We start from the raw sequence: 22,267 nt of genomic DNA, 5'->3' as shown, positions 1-22,267 counted from the left end.
AAGCAAGTATTACTGAATATAAGATAGATAACAAAAATACAGGCATTTATACTTCTATTCCATACTTAACATATTCCAAAAACTATGACTATGAAGGTCAAAACTAAAATGCATATGAATATCTTACTCCTAAATCTAAATACATATTGGAAAAGTGCCATTACGCAAATTACATACTGAATACTGCCCATTTCACATATGTACAAATATACCATTTTATGTAGATGTGAAAATAGGCAATATTTAATTTGCTCCTTCTAAAAAATAAATTCCACTTTAGATTCAGGATTAAAATGTCATATGCATGTAAATTCATTACCTTCATTATCATGGTGTGTGTGTGTGTGTGCGCGCGCACGCACGTGTGCATGGGGTGTGTATGCATATGCATACGTGTGTGTAATTTCTAAAGAGAATGACACAACAGCGAAATTTGAAAGTCTTCGTTCACATGTTGATTACATGCATTATAGCTTAGTGTATGACTGTATCCTTCCAGGATTCTCAGCCTACTTGCTTGGAATATTGATGAGCTGTTTTTAGTACTGATTCATCACTGTCAATGTATATATATTCCCCCTCAATATAACTGTTTGATAGAAATACCAGCATAATGTTCTAGTCTTGGCTGCTCTTATGTATGGGCTTCTTAGCGCATAAATGCATTCCATGGTCACATCCTAGAGATCTTGTTCTGGCACACACGAAGTCTTGTAAAACATAAATGCTGTTTTTCTCTGGCACAATTTCTTTTGTCACTTCTGAAATTCCTCCCCAAGCCTTAGTTTATTGCTTTTATGGAAAACATTGGGAGAATCAGGGCCTTGCTGAGTATAGGCAAGAGTAAATATTGTAGATGACACACAGTTGTGGCTGAAAAGGGGCCCCCTGCACCATTTCCACACTCCCTCTATAACCTGTCATTACAATTAGTCATGACGAAGTGTCAGACATGACAATTTCACATCATCCTGCCTGCAGGGAGGCAAAAAATAGACAATGTGATGACCTCATACTGCAAGATAGCAAAGTTACACGTTTCAGGATGAGAGGAGAGAAAGTGAGATGGGAGGCCAGACCTGGAAAAATTATCTACTCTCATGTGTAGTTTTGTGTGTGTGAAGCTTTCCATGTGGCCCTTTGGATTGGGTTGGAGTTTGCTGCTGCTTACCTATAGAGATTATAAATTAATTTTGTGAAGAACAGCCTGATCCACAAATAAGTTGAAACTGGAATACTCGTTCCTGACTTAATTTTGTTCCTGCCAATAAAAATATAGCTGGCCCCAGCACACTCCATTTCAAATGCTTCAGTTGTGATAATGTAATTGGAAGCTGTCCTACCATAGCTCATGGGAAGCATCCTGGTCTGGCAGCTGAGGACGACTCAAATCATCATGCAAGAAGTTCCCTGACTCCTGTGCAAGAAACGGTCCTCACAATGCCCTATTGTGAAAGATCAACAGCCCAGCACCCTCTTGAGGGTATTTTTGTGCTGTATATGAAGGTATGTAGCATTGTCTGGTCCTGGAAGTGTACAACAGCGCCACCTCTTTCACCAGTGCACAGATTCAAGCCCAGATTCAAGCATCGTAATCACAGACCGCTGTGTTTAATACTAGCTGGTTGTTGGATGGCAGCATAAATTACTAGACGTGATGCTTAACCCTTGAATTACTGTAAACTCCATAAGGTGATAAAATGCATATTTCCCAAGACCACAGCATGTTTAAGTAACAAAACACACATGTCCGTAACTGCAGTGTAAAACATCTTGATTCTTACATCACTTTTAAAAGGCAGTAAGGAATCGATGTAACCATCTGCCAGTATGTCTCTTTCCATCTGCTATTGACTGATCACAGAAGTGATTCTAGGAAATTGGACCATAGTCCAATATATTTTTGATTCAATGTTAGAACTGTAAAGGGACTAATCCAGATTCCTATTACATTCTTTCTGCTCCCTCTCACTAACCGTCCTGCCTGTCTTGCCCTGCCCCATGTGCACAGAGGTGTGTATATGAGCACAGTGCTGAATTCATTTTTTTCTGTCCTCTGACGACGGAGGAGATGATCTCTTCGGGGTTCAGAAGAAACACAAAAATATTAATTCTCTCACAGGCTCCAACATATTTCAAGAAATACACAATAAATTGCACTGTTATACAATCTGACCCACAAATATAAAAACAGTATATAATGATCCAGTAAATGTTTTTGACCCAATCATAAAAGGTACTCCCTTTCAGAAGAGAAGCACGCGTCATTCATGGCTGCTGCTCTGAAGCATCACTAGAGGCAGAGCGCAAGACGGATCCCTCACCTTGATTCGGCTAACAGCTTCTTGAGCTTGCATCATTCTCACATTCTTGGATGGAGTTTTGTCCGAAAGAAGCTGAGTGGAGCCAAGGTAATTGGCAGCAAATATGATTCCATCAATCAAGTCTTCAGGATCGCAAGGCCCAGGAACTAGAAAAGAGAAAAGACTGAATTATTGAGCTAAATTACACTCCGAAGAGGAAAGAGACAAAACATATCCCAGTCCTGGAGCCAGCACATGAAGTCTGCAAATTCAGCTTTGGAGCGTGTCTGCAGTTCATCACGACAGATAAAGTTTCAACACAATTGAAACAGACAAAGCAAGGACCAGCCTCCCTACAGCAAAGGCTGCGCTTGGTAATCCAACCCGACTCTTACATTTGCTTGTTCTGTGTGAAACAAAGTTCACCCTGAAGCAAAATAACCTGAATGTTTTTTTTTCTCCTTCCTTTTTACAGAAAGGCACAAAGCACTTATATATGCCCCTGTCCATCACTCTTTGATCAGAGTTATGTAACATCAGTCATCTAAAACAAGGAGATGCTAAGTGATACAATCAGAGCTTTGTGAACCAAGGAAATTACAGGAATTAAATAAACGTCCATAAATCAATTTACTCTGCACAATGTATCTTGCTTCCAAAGTCAGGTTTTTCTGAATAACTGATTGGTGAAAACATGGACAAGGAGTGAAGGAATAACATGTAGTGGGGATTAGGTATAGGTAGCCTGTAGGTGGAAGATTTATTCTTACAGCCACCCCAACACAAGACGGCCATAAGAAAGACTCTAGCTAAATCCAGCTCCTGACACATCATTGCAAATGTTGCTTTCTAAGCATCTGTTGTTGTATACTAAAGTCTGAATCTGGGCTGAATATAGCCCATGATGGGAATGCCTACATTCTCGTTTCCTTTTGGATGAAGCAGAAGAAAACACCAGGGCTTTTTCTGTGGCCCTCAATTGCTGCTGGTTGAGAGACCACACGGACTTGTTTCTAAGAATGTACTACTCAATTACGTGCCAGGCACTGGATTTGGAAACTGGTGGCTAAGTCCTAAGAGATGGAAATAACCCCCCATCTCAAAGGGCAGGAGCCACTACAATGAATTATCAATTCTTAAAGAATATCTGCAACTTCTTAAGGAATTGTACTTATCCTTAAATTACCTTATCCCCATTGTCCCACCTTGGCTATGACAATTTCATAAAACTAACTGGTGGCTTATTTAGTTTTCTTCTACTTACTATCTTTGTGGCTATGAATAGTAAGGAAACATAAGGAAATGTAGGTTGTCACACTAGAATAAATGTCTTCACTATGCCAGGCCACTAAAAAGGAGCTATTCAGACAAGAGGGCTTGTGCTAGACTGTAAAAACTAAAAGATGGAACATATCTTGTTTAATAAAAAAAAAATCATGTGGTCTTTCTTTTAAAAAAAAAATCCAGCCAAGAAGTTAGTATTCAACAATATCTGCAACTAAATTAGAACCAAGCCATTATCATAAAAGTGTAATCCATTAACCACTTCAGCCTGCATGCACACCACTACACCATGTTAGCCCCACTGAGGTCCAATCCTGCGCATGCTTACTTTGAAGCAAACTGAATGCAATGTATTCCTTCCTAAGTGCTCAAAAGACTGCAGTTGCAGCCAGGTGTAATATACTTACAGCACAATCCTAAGGATATATACCATTATATATCCATTGAAGTCAATGGGCTCAGAAGGGCTTAACTTTGCTTAGAAAGGGCTGTAGGAGTACCAAATCTAGCCTATTTATTTATTTATTTATTTATTTATTTATTTATTTAATTGCATTTTTAGACCGCCCTCCCCATCAGACGCCATGACACTCACTGGGTGTCCTTGGGGCAGCCACTCTCTGCCAGCTTAACCAACCTCATAAAGGATAAAAGAGGGGAGGGAAGAATCACAAATGCTGCCCTGGCCTTCCTGGATGAAAGGAGGGATAAAAAAGTAATAAATAAAATTTAAAGTTGACCAAAAGGCCAAGGATTCCAGTCTATGCTAGCTATGGTTTACATATACAGATAGGAGCCCTTCTTAAGAAACTGTATGATTAAGGAAGCAGAAAGCCAATCTAAGTATTAGGAAGTAACAAGGCAATCCTGAACCAATTATTGTCTGATTTAAGGCTGGTTTTCATAGGATCAGAATTTAGTTTATAGTCAGAAGCATGCAACCACATTATTATTTGTTACCATTGGTTTCAATGCTGCTTAATTTCCCACTTAGCATGCACAAACAAACCTGCTTGAAAGTGTTTTCAAGTCTCAGTCCAGCTTTAACCTAGTGCATTAATACAAGTACATTAGCTAATCGGAAATACTAGCACCATGTGGATACCTCAACACATAAACAAATTCTTTGGCAATACAGCGACTAGCAGTTCTTTAAAAAACACACACAACACAAAGTACAGGTATTGTATTATGACTGGAGTGACAAAGCAGGAATGCCTCAAGTGGAAAATGAACAGTTGAAAATGATAATATGGGCATAGGAAATACCAGAAGATCACTGGTGCATTTGTTCTTTATAAATAGCAGCTGCAGTGGGATGAGGGGATACTTTGGGTATAGATGAAGGCACAGAGGAAAAGGCCCGTGCCACTGCGCCAACTTACAATTCCCTCCTAGAACTACTATCTGTCCCAAGGGGGGAAGACATAAAAGTTGCTTGTGTTTTCCTCAGTGGGACAAACAGAAGCTCTGGAGGGCTGTCTGAAGTCAGGATGATGATACAAAAGAAGCCAGTCTGAATTATGGCCCCCACATATGCTATTTACTGGAGGGGGAACCACGACTCCATCGTACTGGATATTCTAGAATCTTGTCTGGTTCAGTCCTCCGATTCAACTCTTATTTCACATCTGTATGACTACCACCTCACATCCTAATCCCTCATTCAGTCTATCTGTCTCTCTAGTGCTGACCATTTTGGAAACAGAAGCAGCAAGATCTGACTGCCAGCCAGCTACAAACTGTGCAAGCCCTATTGAAAGGAATGCACACGGCTTCTACAAAGGAAAGTCCTGCCTCACTAAACTTCTGGAATTCTTCAAGAGTGTTAACAAGGATGTGAAAAAGGAGGAAATGATAAATAATATACACTTGGACTTCCAAAATGCTTTTGATAACGTCCCCCACCTAAAGCTCTTGAGCAAACTTAATAGTCATTGTATATAAGGACAAGCATTCTTATGAGTTTAGCAACTGGTTAGTCAACAGTGTAGAAATAAAGATATTCCTTAGAAGGGAGAGAAGTGTGCAGATAGGTTCCCACAGAAATCTGTATTAGGACCAGCTGAACACATGAACACCCAAAGCTGTCTCATACTGAGTCAGACCACTAGCCAATACTATCTGCTTTGACTGGCAGTGGCATTCCAGGATCCCACTACTGCCATGAGCTCAGTAGGTGGCCTTGGGTAAGCCACTTCTCTCAGCCCCAGCTCCCCAGTTGTATTGTGGGGATAATAATAACACCAACTTGTTCACTGCTCTGGGTGAGGCACTAATCTGTCTAGAAGAGCAGTATATAAGTGCAGTTATTATTATTATCTCAAGCAGAAGTCTCTCACATCACTTACTTCCTTGTCCATTTAGCTGGAGATGCCAAGGATTGACACTGGGACCTTCTACATACAAAGCAGATACTCTACCCATGAACCACATCCATTAAGTTTTCTAATTCTATTTAATTTGTTAATAAATGGGGTTAGCAGTAAAGATTCAAATTTGTTGATGATGCCCAATAATTCAGAATGGTGAAAACCAAAGCTGATTGTGAAGCACTCCAAGAGGATCCTCCAAACTGGATGTGTGGACGACAACCTGGCAAATGAGACTCAATTCAAATGAATATTTCTGCATATTGCAGCAAGAATCCCAACTTCACATATACTTTGATGGGGTCTGAACTGACAGTGACTGACCAGGGCCGATTCCAGACGGCCCTCCCCATGGCGAAACGTCGCGCGTTGTTGCGCGGAAAACGCGAAATATCATGTTTTCTCGCGCAACAACATGCGACGTCGCGCAAAACTCGAGCGAGAAAACGCGATATTTCGCGTTTTCCGCGCAACGACGCGCGACGTTTCGCCATGGGGAGGGCCGTCTGGAATCGGCCCAGAAGAGAGATCCTGGAGTTGTAGTGGAAAACTTGATGAGAACTTCAAGCCACATCTAGGGTTATTAGAAAAGGTCCGAAAATAAAGCAGCCGGTATCATAATGCTGCTGTATAGTTCCATTAGCTAGCTCCATTTGGTAATGCTGTATACAATTGTCACTTTGTACCAAAAAGGATATTGTAGAGTTGGAAAAGAAACAAAAAGTGTAACCAAAATGATTAAGGGGTTGAAAAACTCTTCCATATGAAGAAAGGCTAATTTGAGGCTTTTCATAGTTTAGAAAAAAGTTGACTGTGGGGGAACGAAATGATAGAAGTTTATAAAATTATACGTTGACTGGAAAAAGTAGAATGAGCCACAAAAACTCAGAGGCACCGCTGCTCTCCCCAATGAAATTTACTGGCAGTAGATTCAGCATAGCCAAAGTACTCAATAAGTAATCCATTTGTGGCATTAACTGGAATAGGACATGGCAGCGGACACTAGCTAGATGGCTTTAAACAAATTCAGAAAGAAGTGGTCCTTTAATACCTATTAACTAATGTGGCTAGTTTATTATAATGCATTTCTCTTCCTTTGTAATATATTCTTTGTCCTGTAAAATGCTTGTCATATATTAAAACAGAGACTGCAAATCTCATGTTCTGTCCTAGATAAAAGACGCAGTTTCTAATCAAGCAGACATTTTGTTTAGATAAACAAGCGAACTTGCAGTTCTGACCTGAGCTCAAGAGATAAAGAAAAACCACGTGACTTATCACTGCCCTTACATCAGACTTTTGTTTGAAAAGCATTAAATGTGTGCTGAATATGACTGGCAATTACAACTCACCAGCTTCCTAGGCTGATAGAGTTGGGTCCACAGCTTTGAAACTTTGTGTTTGTGAGTATCTGTCTCTTTTGAGAATTTTTGTTTTTTCTGAGCTTGCTCCAGTTCTCAAATAATTTATTTCACAGATCACTGTTTTCAGCTTCCTGTGTTAAAACTGCCACTACAATTCTGGGGGCTCATCTTCAGAACTCAACACCTCTGCCACTTATCTACCCCTCGGCTCTCAAACCTGCCAAGACACGTGAGCTCGCATATCAGGTTTAAAAAAGAAAGCCTGCTTTGCAGAGTTTCTCCAAAGTTTGGGCTGAGGAGGGGCTGCTGGGCTTTGGTAGGCTGATGAGACTGAACATGCACCACCACAGAACAGTGATGTAAACAAAAATCCAACGTAAACAGCAAACCAACATTACAGGAAAGCAGTTTTTCTTGACTTCAACATATAGCTTCAGCATTGCAAACTTACACTAGACATAAAGTTCTGCAAGATTTCCCTTACATATATTATATGAAATAGATTAACATTAGTAAATATGATAGCTCTATAATTATATCAACAAGTTTAAAATTGTTTTGCTTTAAAGATCAGTCTGATAACTCACCTTCAACATATGTTGGGAATGAAGCCAAGCTTTTTCTTGACTGTAATTAAGACAAACAGGATATCAAACCAAGCGAAGCATGCTGAGGTACACATTTTTTTAAAAAAAACCTTTCATGCAGAACTGGCAAAATTATTCATCATATAATGACAGTGGTTACCCAATCTTTGTAGACCTCCCCTATTAAAATAGTTATAAATGTTTCAAAAGCACCCATCAATTATTAAGCCATTATCTTGAAGTGCAGCATTAGCATCAATAAGGCATATCCAGACTGACTTCAGTTATGAGAACAAAGATAATATCTATACCAGTGATGGCGAACCTTTTTGAGCCCGAATGCCCAAACTGCAACACAAAACCAACTTATTTATTTCAAAGTGCCAACACTGCAATTAAATCTGAATACTGAGGTTTTAGTTAAGAAAAAACAACTCATACAGTTGTCCCAACTAATTAACCTCTCTCTCTCACACACACTCAAGAGCCACGACTGAAAGTAAAGCAAGTTAAATCAAAGCAGCTTACTCTTCTTTAGAAAGCCAGCCCCAGCAGCCCAGCTGCTGCTTCCACTTCCTGCTGCTAACGAGACGGGCAGCAGGGAGGCAGCGTTGAGGAAAAGGAATCACGTGGGCAGGGCCAAACCCCATGTGATCTCTGCTCAGAACGCCATTCCAGGTGTTCCCCCTCCAAATGAGCCCTGGAACTAGCGATCCGGCGACTTGGCTCGCGTGCCCACAGAGAGGGCTTTGCGTGCCAGCTGTGGCACGTGTACCATAGGTTCGCCATCGCTGATCTATACCAATCATGTTTTAAACAAAAATAGTGACAAGATGTATAATAACCTTATCAATGTATAAAAGTTCCTGGCCTTTCATTTGTATAAAAGATCTTCTAACTACTCTTTTTTTGTGATTGGATATAAAAGTTTGGATATCCTTTTAAGCAGTCCAATGATTATTGGACCAATTGGCCCTAATTCATCATAAAACTTGATCATGACAGAATGTCATCAGACAGATAATTTGATTAGATCCTAAAAATTGGTCAATCTAATATAGTGATTGCCTCTTCAGGGATTAGCTATACACTAACATACTTCTACAAAGATTTTTTTCATGGTGACAGTTTATCGCTGGAGTTAATGCTGGATGTGCTCATATTATGGGGGCAGTTTGGTATTAAATTTTCTTCTTGGCCTAAGATTAGAAGAGAGGGATATAGTAGCTTACTCCTCAGACTACAGAAGTAAAATGGGAAAGCAACTGAGCAGTGCCTCAAGAGAAAGTGCCAAAAGAGTTACTACCAAATAACTGAAGAACTCCTACTGACAAGATGTTTTCAGAAAATTAACTGTAGGTGTAAAATCGTGACATTTATTTTTTGTGACCATCTGATCTCTTAGAGTGGCTCTACTTTTGATGCTCCTACACTGATATCCTTTTAAATAATTCATGCAATTGCCACAAGCAGATTAAAGTGGTTTATCATCTACGTTCAAGTAGGCAGATGATAAAGCAGCAAAACAACAAATAGCAATTCTGAGAAGGAGATTAGTGATATAAAGAACGGGACTTCAATTAACAGATATAAAGGCTTTACTACGGTTATAGCTATCATTATTCTTATAATCTTCTTTCCTCCTTCAGAGAGTACAGCTTTTACAAATTTCTGTAACAATCTGGAACAAAGGCTTAATGTTACAAATACATACATTCATTTAATAGCCCAACTGATACTGCTCCTATTTAGGTGTTTGGATTGGAACAAAATCTGTAAGACAAATTTTTTCTTGCCCAAACCATCATCTTTAGTTTTATGGATACTATCACAGGAAAGGCTGGATACAGAACAGCACTTCTGAAAGCAAGTTCACACTATTAAATTTCTGCACGAGATGGGAATGGGAGCCTGATGAGGAACCATACAAGTGACATAATTCAACAGACTGATGCTTTCTAGTGAAATTTTTTCTCTTCAGAATATTATTTCTTGACTGGATAGATTCTGCATGGTTATTCAGCATGGGGCTGATGGGTTCAGCTGATATACTCTGTAGTTGCTTGTAAGTAAAAAGCAAATATATTAAAATCTTAGCTGGCACGGGGTCAGCCAGCAAATGTGGTTATTCAGCATGCCTGCAGCTGCTACATGTTCTCAATGGAGAGCAGGCAGTAGCAGACTGGACTCTGAGTCTCAGCCATGGGAGCAGCTTGACCAGGATGGTGCCACTGTCCCCCCCCCCACTCCCTAACTCCATGCTGCCAGTCAGCTATGTGGCAGATGGGGATTTAAATGGGCAGGGCACCATGTGCCTACCTACCACAGAGCTAATCGCCTGCATGGCTGCAGGGAGTGCATTTGAACTCTGGGTGCTGCCCACTCAGGCTGCTGCCAATCCGGTGGCATCCCACTGGGACCTGCTGTCTGCTCCTCTTCTAAGACTGGGGAAGAACTGGTAGCGGGTGCCAGCCAGGTCTGCTGTAAAAGCCATTTCTGGTTAACCAGTAACTTTGGTTCCCCAATAATGATGGTTAACAAAGCTTTTACTGTATTTAGAACCTTAAGAGTTAAATTTCTCAATTTCAGGAAAAATAAAAATTTTCTTGTATGCTTGTCTTTTTTAATAGTACTCACAATCTCCAATACAAGCTCTAGAGAAAAGTCATTTTAAACAACTAGTTCTTCCATATAACAATGGATATTCATAAAGATACTCAAAGATCATTTAAAAATTGTTTTGACAGGTATCATTAATGCTACAAATCCTGTGACAATTGAATGTTGGCCTTCTTGATTTTTGTTAGTACAAATTTCATTATTACAGAGCTGTGTTGCATTTCAGAGGCCCCAGAGAAAGAGGAAATATCCATTACTACCTTGAAGAACTTATTAAATTAATATGCAGGTTTTTTCACACAGAACTGTGAGGCCCCGTCCAGAACAAGCATGGAGTGAGACAGCCCTAGGAAAGCGGGTTTGCTGCCTGACCAGCTTTCCAGAAGGTGTTGCCATGCCAGGAGAAAACTGGAAGACAGCAGTGGTGGGGCCATGTGGACAGTTTGCCTGGAGGAGTGATGAAGTCATGTGAGAGCAGGAAGAAGACAGCGGTGGCAGGGCCGCACGGCAGCTCGTCCAGTATGGCCTCACCCCAGCGTGCCAGTGGGGAGGGGGATGAGAGGGATTGTTGGCCGTTTGCCCACCCCCACCCCCGGTGTTCCAGATGGCAGTGAAGCAGTGGCTGCACGTCTGGGGGTGCGGGCATTTGTGTGCTGTGGCCACCTTACTCCTGCTGTCACCGCCTTTTGCAGGAGGAAGACAGTGACCCAGTCAGTGAGTCCACATGACCCCAACTGCTATTGTCTCCTTTCTACTCTTGTCTGACTTTGTCTGACAATCTAGCCAGCTATCACATCTATCTTGGCCCCCAGTTTAAGGCAGATCATGTGGTTGTGGTTTCTGACATCAGGTAATTAAAGTGTTCCTCTTTCTCATCTGTAGCCCAAGGTGAGTCAAAAATAGCCCTAGACTAAATTGATGCACTCACTACCAAAGTTAATTTAATTAATACATTTCCTTGGCAAGTATAACCGAGCACAGATACCTCCTAGGCCAAACTACCTAGCTCAGCACCAGGTACAAGAACATTAATTCCAGACACGTCCCCAGAACACAACAAAAAAATTGTTAAGCATTTATTATGTAACCTTGACAGAATAAAAAGCTCTGGTTCTGTGTGCTCAATCTCTTATCTGGATCATTGGAGATCTCTCCTAAACTTAGGCAGCCAAATATTTTAACAACTGGGACACGTTTTTGTTGCTTCTTTAAGAAACAGCACAAACAGCTTCTCTATTATTAGTAGGTACAAAATACTATACAGAATGTTATTTTTAAATTTTAGGATAAATCTCTTCGAAATAAAGTAACAACCCTGCATTTTAAGATTGGATTGTAGTTCTACTAACACTTGACTCTCCTTTGAGGAAAGATTTCAGAAGTGGAACTACATAAAAAGGCAGGGAAGGTATTTAAAAATGGAACTTCATCAATAACTTTTAACATGCTGTTTCTAAACAGGTTTAAATTAAGTGTAATTGATTCCAACAGTGCTTATGATCCAAGGTCACAGCTTCAATCTGTTACACTTCCATCTAACAATATTAAGAATATGTTTCTAAATCAGACTGCTTATCTATAAATAGGATCCACTTAAACCAATGGAATTTACTTGGGAGTAAGTATTCCAAGCAGTATTTAAAATCTAAAGCACAGAATACAACTGAGACCTAAATATGAGAAATATCTCCTGTAAATCCACTGATTAAAAAAATGTACTCTACCTCCTTATTAGTTGGGGTTTCTGCCATACCACAGACATCCTGGTGATGTTGCATACTTGATGATTCGGCCCCTCTGGGTGAAGATGAATCAGGAGATGGAGACTAGAAGAAAATAAAATAAAAGTAAAGTAAAATCCTGAGTCAACAAGAGAAATCAAGAAAAACCTTAAGAATTGGGCTGGGGATAGACTTTCAAAGAAAACAAAAAACACAGAGAATTTATTAACATGAAAAGCAAAAAAAAATCGCCAGAATATTGTTAGATCTGAAATTTACTGAAATTTATTTCCAAGTAAGTTTGGTTAAGACTTCAGATATGAGGATAAAGTGTTCATTGCCTTAGACCCTAGAGGACAGAGACTGTAAAGACTCTACCCGGTAGTAGAGATGGGCATGAACCTAAATATGAACCAAAAAAACCCACGAACTAGCCCGGTTCGGGGTGTGTGAACCAGGGTTCGTGGAAGTTAATTTCCACGAACTTCCACAAACTGGACTACTGGTTCGTTTGGTTCATATTAAAGGGCTAGGTTAAATGGCCATTTCTCTAAAGGAAATGGCCATTTAAACTTTGCCTGCCACTTGCAAGCGGCAGGGCCCTTTAAATGGCCCAACCCTCAACCCCCACCTCCCCAGCCCCAACCCCCAGCCCCAGCCCCCACTTAGTGCGGCTGCCATTTGAGGGGCGGAAAGGAGGAAATGGGCCCTCCCACCCCTCAAATGGCAGCCACAGCTGCCATTTGAGGGGCGGAAAGGGTGTTTTTGGCCTTCCTCTGCTGCATGGGCCTGCAGGGCAGCGAAGGAGGCCTCCACCACCTCAGCATCAGAAGGAAGGTAAATGGAGGGCTGGGGCTGGGGGGGGTTGGAGTTGGGGCTCAGGCTGAGGGCTCAGGTTTGGGCCATTTAAAGAGCCCTGCCTTGCAAGTGGCAGGTCCCTTTAAACTGTCAGCTGGCAGGCGGCAGGGGGAATTCCCCCACCTGCCAGCTGATAGTTTAAAGGGTCCTTCCCCTTGCAAGCGGCAGAAAAGAGCCCTTTAAATGATTAAATGCCTCTTAAATGCCTGCTGGAAAGGGGCATTTAAACCCCACGAACTGGTTCGTAACTAGGCCAGTTCCATGTCAGTTCATGGTTCGTGGAAACCCCACGAACCACGAACCCCATGGTTCAGTTTTTTTCTGGTTCATGCCCATATCTACCCGGTAGAGGGCCTTTGAAAGAAGAAATACTGCTTGTGACTATATACATCCCATGTTGTCCCTGGTAAAGAGGTTTTGCAGGGCTTTCCATTATTTCAGCACACTGCAGGCGGAAACAGGACACAATAAATACATGTAGCCAATGTGGAAGCAAAACTTCTCCAAGCTGTTTCCATAGCCTGTATAAAATAATGCATTGCCATTTCAGGGTTTGGGGTTTTTTAAAATATTTTATTCGTTTGCCTTATTATCTTATATACTAAGAGCCAAATGGTTTCCCCTGCAAGGTTGCAGAAAAATCTAGAACAATAAAACATTTTAAAAATTGGAGGGTTGAAATCACCCTCAAACTACTTACCAAACTGCTGTGCATGCACAGAGGCGCACTGCAGCTGGAGAAGTGGGAACTATCCCACATGCTGGCTCTCACCTTTCCCAGACCCAGACATAGAGGCCACAAGCCACCCCAGTCCCAGCAAGGCAGCAGCGAATCACTGGAGATAGCACCATGCCCACTCAGTGCTGGGCTTTGGGAAGCATTGGAGCACCCACCCTGCACTGCAGCCCAGTGAGACCCTGCTGGCCCAGAGAAGGCGATGTCTGAGTCCGTCAACCCTCAGTAAGTAGGAAAAGGGGGAAGGCGGAGGTTTGTGGGGAGCGAACAGAAGAACGATGAAGGGTGTTTGAAGGGAGAATGGCAACAGTTTTTGAGAGGCAGCCAAGGAGGGAAGGGGATGAAAGTATTTGCCTGTGAGGGAGGAGGAGGGTAAGCAGATATGCCAGGGAAATGGGTACAGGTTAAGGGGGAAGAAAAAGGGAACAATCCTTATAAGGGGGGGCACAGAAGGATATTTGAGAAAGGGGGGAGAAAAATGAAGGATTTTAGAGAAAGGGAGGAAGAAAGAAACAGGGACGGATCCTTGGGAAGTGAAGGAATCAAAGAAAGATCTTTAAGAAGGGGGTCCCAGTGAGTCTCCCTCCCCCCACCAATATCACACTGACACAATCCACAACATTTTGTCATAGGCTCCACTTATACTAATAAAGAAGGATATATTCTATTTAAGGATTACATGACTATTTCCCACCTATTTTTCCTGCCACAAGATCTTTTGTAAAATGTAACATTTGCATTCAGACAATTACAAACATTAATATTAAACATGACTCCCAATGTTCTTTTTCTATTTAAATATTGTAGTTATCACTAACAAAAAAAAATATGTAGAGATATCCCATTTACTACAGCATAAGTTGATGCAGAGATAACTAAAAGCTCAGGACTGAACACTCTATTAAACATTTTACCCAAATTTCCAATAAAATGTTAGATACTTCTATTTTATATCTACAAAAGTCAGAGAAATGCACTATTATTTGATATATGGCAAGCTTAATAACAAATTCAATAGTATGCTGCTGGACTGTCTTCAGAAGGTAAATAAAAAAATCTGCAAATAGCCATTTACTCGGTTGCCAGACTTTACCTACCATTTCCCTAAAATATTCAGCCTGATACATCCAAAAATTCTCCATTTCGATTTTGCTGCTGCTCTGCTTCAACTATCAAAGTCGTCTCCTAGCCAGCAAGTGCCTCCAATTTTTTTTCCAGCGGTATTATGTGCCTGCGATTTGCAACTGATACCTGTAACATGAGTTTCTGCCAGTTTCCTACCTATGTAGATTAACCTTCTTTGTTACTGTTCTATAAAAACATGCATCGGATGGTTATTCTATCATAGCAAGAGACCTTTGTTTCACAACAGCTTCATTTATTCCAGCTTTTAAATTAGCTGTTGACTTGCAGGCACACATTTAAAACAACTGTCAAATATGAAGTGCATAATACACCTAGCTTTTTGAAGAAGTAGTATTTGATCCTTACCTTTGGACTTATTTTTCTTAAAGGTTTACAGTTTAGAATAAAACAAAAACATGTAATGCCTGCATGTTTGATGGTTTGTGAAATTCAGTTGTATACTGTGATGTTAATACGCCCTTGCTTTAATATTAATCAGGTAGCCTGTACATTTTAGTAAGCTGTTTAAGAAAAAACAGGGTGTTTTTTTCCCCAACCTGTACAGATTTTTTTCATCTGAACTGGTGAGTTGAAAGACCTTGCAGTGGAAGGAACAAAACAGGAAAGATTTAGCTGTGTTGGAGAGTGCAAATACTTGACAGTTAACAAGAATCCATCAGAGAAAGGGGGAAATACTCAAGGAGACAAAGGGATCAAGAAGGTGATTTCTGTGCAGTAACAGGAATAAATTCTCCCTGACTTTACCACTATTGCCTAACCCAGAATCCTAAGGCATAAAAGACAAACCATGTTGCCGATGAATCACTTTTTATCCCTGCACATGTGCAGTACGCTATGCATAAGAAGCGAGCAGGGGCAAAACGGGTTGCTTCCCCACTGCTTCCACAGGTCCAGAAAGGCCCGGCACAGCAACAGGAAGACCCAGCACTTTGGCCTCATCTTCAGTTTTTCCTTATCTTTTGTATCTCCTTTGCTGTTTAGAATATTTATATATAAGCATAACTTCAAGCATTTTAATTGTTCAAAATTTGATGGCTTACTGTTCACTCATTTGAACAGGGTCTCTTGCAGGTGCCAGCCTGCACATGGGCAAAATCAACTGCAGCCCGTACACGGGCCTTCTTTGTGGTGGCCCCTACTGTATGGAACAGCCTGCCTGAGGAGGTCAGGAGAGCTCCCACACTCCTGGCTTTCTGCAAACAATGCAAAACTGAATTATTCAAAAAGGACTTTTTACTCAAATAGGAGGGTGGTATTGTAGGGGGGGTCTTGGATGTTTCGCTAATAGGAGGGTGGTATTGTAGGGAGGGGGTCTCGGATGTTTCGCCAATAAGTTGGGAACCATGGGCTCCACTATTATGTTGCTTTACATATTATCTGTTTCTTTGAATATGTACTCGTATATACTACTTGTGCTTCATGTTGTCTAATGTCAATCCTAGAATGGATTATGTTCTGTTTCAGCAATCCTTCAACCCTGTATTAGATCCTTGCTAATGCTATGTCTCTGTAAACTTGTATTCATCTACCCTATGACATTGTTTTATGGAAATGTCCTTGACACTGTATGGAAATGCCTACCCTTGTCCTTGCTACTGATTGTACTGATCTCATACTATGTAATCTGCCTTGAGTCTTAGTGAGAAAGACGGACTATAAATGACATAAATAAATAAATAAATTTAGGGGTTAATACTATTAATAGAATGGCATTCCAATGGAATTCCTACAGCTCTGAATTTTTTGCTAAGTAAACAGAGAACATATAATCATATCCAAATAGCTGGTAACATTTGTTTAGGTTCGTGCAACACCTGAAACTTGCTTAATTATTCAAGGCAACCTTCTCTATTCTCCTTATTAATAATAGATTACCCCTGCTGTGGAAAAACTGATGTTCTACAAACCAGCTCTAGCAAGAGACTGAGAACTGAGAAAAAGTATTCATTTAAACAGAAGTTGAAAATAAAATGAATCTGATCTAAAGAAAGAGGAACATTTCCATCAAAAGTGGTAAACTCCAGTACTCAAAATCATTATCATCCATGTTATACACTAACAACTTTCTAGACTGTCAGAGGTAAGCAAGTAAGGCAAGAGTCATCAAACTGTCCTCCACATGAGTGAGTAACTAACGTTGAGTGCAGACAGGGGTCCTCAACATGGTGTCCGTGGATGCCATGAGGCCCACTGACATTTTTCCTGGCACCCACCACATGTTTTTAGAAAGTGTACAGGGCCAGATGGAGCTTTGGCCCAACAGGGCTACTGACTGGCCACTGGAGATCTGATTGGCTGTGCAGATTTTTTAAAACAATGCTTTGGGAGCAGCTGCTACCACAGGATGAGGCTCTTCACTGCATGTCTAAAGGTAAGTTGTGTGTCTGCAAGAAAATATTTTTAAATCAGCTATGTTCATTTCAAAAGGCAACCTGTTAAACAGAGCTTCTGCCTGAAATGCTGAAGAGTTACTATGAGAGTTATATATAACCTTGTTCCTTGACATTCTGGCCTCCCCCGTTTTTTTGTTATGTGTTTATGTTTATTCAATTGGGGTTTTTTTTACATCCTTTTACATGCCATTTAAATTCAAATTGTTTTAAACTGTTGTTTTAATTTTTTTTTAGTTTTTGCTGCCTTGGGGACCCTATTTTGGTGGCATAAATATGTTTAAAATAAATAAATAAATTTTTGTGGTTGACTCCAGCTCCTGTGGTGGACATTTGTGGTTGTGCACACCGCCCTGTGTTATAATTTCAAGGGTGCTCACGGTTCAAACAGGTTGGGGAAACCATGAGGTAGAAAACTGTTTCAACATTAGTCCCACAGGATGAGACATGCAGTGAGGAAAAGGGGTAACATTTACTGAACCAAATATGCAATAGGAGAAAAAATTAACATGCAGGCTAGGCAACCACTGAGGCAACAGTTCACTTTTTCTTTAAGTCTCGGGCATTTTAACTCCCCCTCACTATACTTCACTCCATTATGTGGATTTTTTGATCCACACCCTGAGAGCCATGTGGAGCATTAGCTACATGATTCTATCATTGCTGATAAGGCATTGAACCTTCTCAAGTTACAGAGGTATGACTAATTGAGACTACTTTTGTGTATTAATTATCTGAATATCAATCTTATGCAGATATCTGATGTCCAATGACAGTTGGTAAACAAACTGTTACCCTCAAATTTTTAAAAATGAATTACTACCTGAAAATTCTCAGTTAGTAGACTTTTAAAGAATTATTGGAATAAGCTCTTTAATGAGTTTGGCATGTCATGTTTGTTTGCAGTAATACCTCAAATTTATCTGCAGAGTTAATATAATGACTACAAAGTGATTCCTGTGCTCTCTACCTATAAGGGATCTGTAAGACTCACTTGATGTTCAAGAAATAATAGGAATAATTGTCGGACTGTTTTTCTAATGAAGAGATGCCATTTATTATCTCCTGCTGTGAGAGAACCAGGATGCAACCTGACACTAGCATGATTTTAAATCTGCATGCCTGCTCAGCATGCAACACAATGCTTGCTTAAACAGGACTTAGTGGCTCGAGGCATCTACACCCCTCCACCTCACTCTTTTATATATTTTCATTTTTGCAAGATCCAGCCTGAGCAAGAGCTCTGGTGAACCTGAAAGCTTGCACACTGTTTTGTGTCACTTAGTTTTAGATTTCATTTTTGGACTAACATGGGTGTAAAAAACCTGTTTCTTATCTATCAGACTTTTTACATTATATTATGAAGATTATCTTTTGTGACATATGGACTAAACAGTACTTTTGAAAATGAAAGCTAGGATTCTAACAAAAGGCTGGTGACTGCACAAAAATGGCTTGGGAATTAGACGTCTCCAGTGCTTTGGCTAAATCCTTTGGCAAACATATTGTCCATTAATGAAGCAACTGCGGTTTTCATGAGTCTCAAAAACTCGGTGAATTTGTGAATTTGAAGAGAAATGGGGGAATTATTTTGCTTATAAAGAATAGAATAAACAAGATGTTGCAGTTTTATAAAGAGGAATAAGATCACATACTGGCTTATTGTATGTATATAGCTTATAAGAGGTTACAGTCTGACAAGGGGGGAAATGTATGAATATATAATCAAATATATAATTGCTAAAATAGTTTGTAGATATAGAAACATTGATAAAGCTAGGGATAAGCAGAGATGATTGCTATATTAATCAGTTACATAAAGAGAGAAGATGAAATAGTGTAGTAATAATGGAATGAGGAGTTTTTCCTTTTTGATTATTAGTTTTTTATTACAAAGTATGGGGAAGGAGGTGGGCGTTAAGTATGCGTAGTATATAGTGATGGGACTTAACAGTTGCAATTTCTATTTCTATGCGGATAAATATTGAAAAAGATTAAGTTTTTATGCACTCTGTATTCTAAGAACTCTTGTAGCGAAACTCTGATTCAGATATGTTTTGCATATAATTCCTGTAGTGCAAAATCTTACTGTTCCTTTGACCCTGTTATTCCCCCCATCTTCTTTCTGTATCCCTCTTTATTCTGAAAAAAAAAACTTGGTTGAAAGTGAACAAGAGTTTAGTTCTATTTAGGGTTGCCAGGTCCCCTTACCCTCCCAGGTAACCAACCTTTTCTTTGCTTCCATGGGGCTCTTTGAGCACATACATGCCCCCACACCTATGCAATTATGTCACTTCCAACATGTGATGTCACTGCGCAGGTGCAAAGCGTGGGAATGCTCTAAAGGTGGCGTGATGATATCACTCCCAGGAGTGATGTTCTTGCGCCAGCCCAAGAGTGTGCCCAGGAAGTCCGTTCCCACGCATTTCCGCCCCACTGGCCAAGTGAATGGTGGCAGGGGGGTGGAGGGTAGGGGCAGGGGATCCCACAGCTGAAATTCAAATACATTTTTGATTTAATGGGGCTAGGAAGGAGACATTAAGTGCTAGTTCCATGCACTAGCCTGGCTTTCCCCTCTAAAATATCTGTTAACACAAGAGGGACTATCTCTTCATTAGAAACATTAATCATTTTATCTGGCGAAGTACTAAGCAATGGGGGAAGGGAATTTAAAGACAATCAAACTGAACTGAACTCTGCACAGTAAACAATACTATAGTATGAAGACTATACAAACAAAATTTGAAAGATTGGTAAAAAGAACCACACAAACACCACATTTTCAGTTCTTTTACTAGTTGTGCATATATCAGTTTTGTACTCAGGGGTGAGGTGACCCTTTAACATACAGGGAGATTTCCCAGTGGGTCACTGCCTAAGAGGGCCACCGGTGGCCACGAGCAAACATAACCAAGCTCTAGCACCCCTGTGTCTTAAGGAACAGTTGAATCAAACCCTTCATCAGTAATGAAGGGTTTCCTACACTGCTGCCAGTTTTCAGGAGGAAGCAATGGGTAAGCTAATACCCACTGTTTGTATTGCTGATCTGGGTAAGGCAAGCCACACTGACTTGTAGCACCACAGGGACCACTCTATTTAGCTCACTCCAGGGCCATTTTCAGTTCCCAATCCTCTCCTGATTGTACTGAGCTATGTTGTTAGTTTTAATTTCCCCTGCCTAACACTGAAGCATTATCTGTCTGATGAAGGGAGCTCTGACTCACAAAAGCTTATGCTAAAATAAATTTTTAGTCTTTAAGTGCCACCAGACTCCTGTTTAATTTAATTTAATCTGCAATGCAGTTGGAACTGTCTTTATAATAAACCAGAATATGCTGAAGAAAACAAACAGAAAAAAGAACCAATTACATTGACATTCTTTAAATGGATATTAAAGGGGATCTGAAAAGTTCTGGAATTGAAAACTGCCCATTTTTAATCAGATGTTGTTATGTAATGGAGGATGATTTCCATTAGACAAAGAACAGAGTTCTATTATTCCTGGTATGTTTGCCTGATGTGAACCATTACAGGGCAGAGTCCCTATAAAAGACAAGCAACTAAGGAACAAATAATAAAGCATAGCCTGTTAAAGGACTGGGGGAGGAAAAGGGAAAAACCACCCTCTAGCCAGATCTGTACACAAGGTGCAGCCTTATACCATATCAGACTAAAAGTTCACCAATACAAGGTTTTATGTGTATTAACTATACTTTAACTTTGTGTTTAATTTCTGTTGCAAACTGCCCTGAGCCTGCTTGCAGGGAGGGCGGTATATAAGTGTAATAAACTGAACTGAACTTTCCGCAGCCCAGTCCTCATATCAGATCTGCTAACAGGGACTGAACCTAAGAGTTTACACATAAAAAGTGTTCTTTGTTCGCTATCACTGAATCAGGTACTCTGCAAAACAAGATGAGAACCCTGAAGATAGCAATCCTAGTACAGGTTGAAGCACAAAGAATAGCTGACCTGATTAAAAGGCAGTTGAATGTATTTTCTGACTTAGTATAAATTACCCTGGCTCATAAGAACACAAATAAATAACCTGAAATTTGGTAAGTAAGTGACTGGAGGCATTCAAAAACACATAAATCAAACAAAAGTAACATCATCATCACCACCACCACCACCACTAGAGGTATGCGATTCAGGTTTCAGATTCAGGATAAATACCCAAATCGGACCCGATTTGTAAACATTCGGGAATCCTGAATCGGACCCAGCATTGCAGGCCCGATTCGGGAATCCTGAATTAAAGTTTTCCAAAGCAATTCCGGATACTTTGGAAAGCTTCAGGCACATTTAAATCCCGCACCCATGCTTCAGCTGACTGGTAGAACCCACCAGTCAGTTGGAGCAAGGGCGGGGGGGGGTTAAAGTTTAAAGCGGCCCCTGCACTGCTTGCAAGCGGCACAGGGGGGCCGTTTTAAGTTTGTGTCCTTGCTCCAGCTAACTGGTGGAGGAGGAGGCTCCCCTGCCAGTCAGCTGAAGCAAGTGGCTAGAACCTACCCCCACCGCTTATTTCACCTGATGGGAGGGGGACAAGGGAACCCCCTCATCCCTCTCCTATCAAGTGAAATAAGCAGCAGGGAAGTTTGTCGGTATGCACCAAATCTTTATAAAGAACACCGAAGCAGGTCAATAAGCGATTTCCGAAGCATCTTGCTGCTTATTTCTGATTCTTTTTCCCACTCCAGAAATTCCGAAGCAGGAAACTCGAATCTTTTTTGTTGCACACCCCTAATCACCACCACCACTATCACACACTTCCTCTGTTTTATCCTCAGAATCAGCAACTCGCTCAAGATGACCAAGTGGGGTTCAATGACAATTTCATGTCACCATTTGCCAGTTCAGATGCCATGAAACAATGACCTGCACTGA

General features: G+C 40.6%; 1 protein-coding gene across 1 annotated transcript in view; it reads right to left on the bottom strand.

Moving 5' to 3' along the window:
- Positions 1-22,267, bottom strand: part of APBA1 (amyloid beta precursor protein binding family A member 1) — a 112,375-nt gene that overhangs the window by 23,680 nt on the left and 66,428 nt on the right. Inside the window, exons 3-5 of the mRNA XM_054986595.1 lie at positions 12,254-12,355; positions 7,911-7,950; positions 2,325-2,470 (exon numbers count right to left, since the gene is read on the bottom strand). Of these exons, the coding sequence (XP_054842570.1) occupies positions 2,325-2,470; positions 7,911-7,950; positions 12,254-12,355 (288 nt within the window). The remainder of the gene's footprint in view (positions 1-2,324; positions 2,471-7,910; positions 7,951-12,253; positions 12,356-22,267) is intronic.

The sequence above is a fragment of the Eublepharis macularius genome, chromosome 8 (assembly GCF_028583425.1).
Source record: "Eublepharis macularius isolate TG4126 chromosome 8, MPM_Emac_v1.0, whole genome shotgun sequence".
Lineage (NCBI taxonomy): Eukaryota > Metazoa > Chordata > Lepidosauria > Squamata > Eublepharidae > Eublepharis > Eublepharis macularius.
The sequence above is the reverse complement of the archived record's forward strand: the minus strand, read 5'-3'. Positions and strand labels throughout refer to the sequence as shown.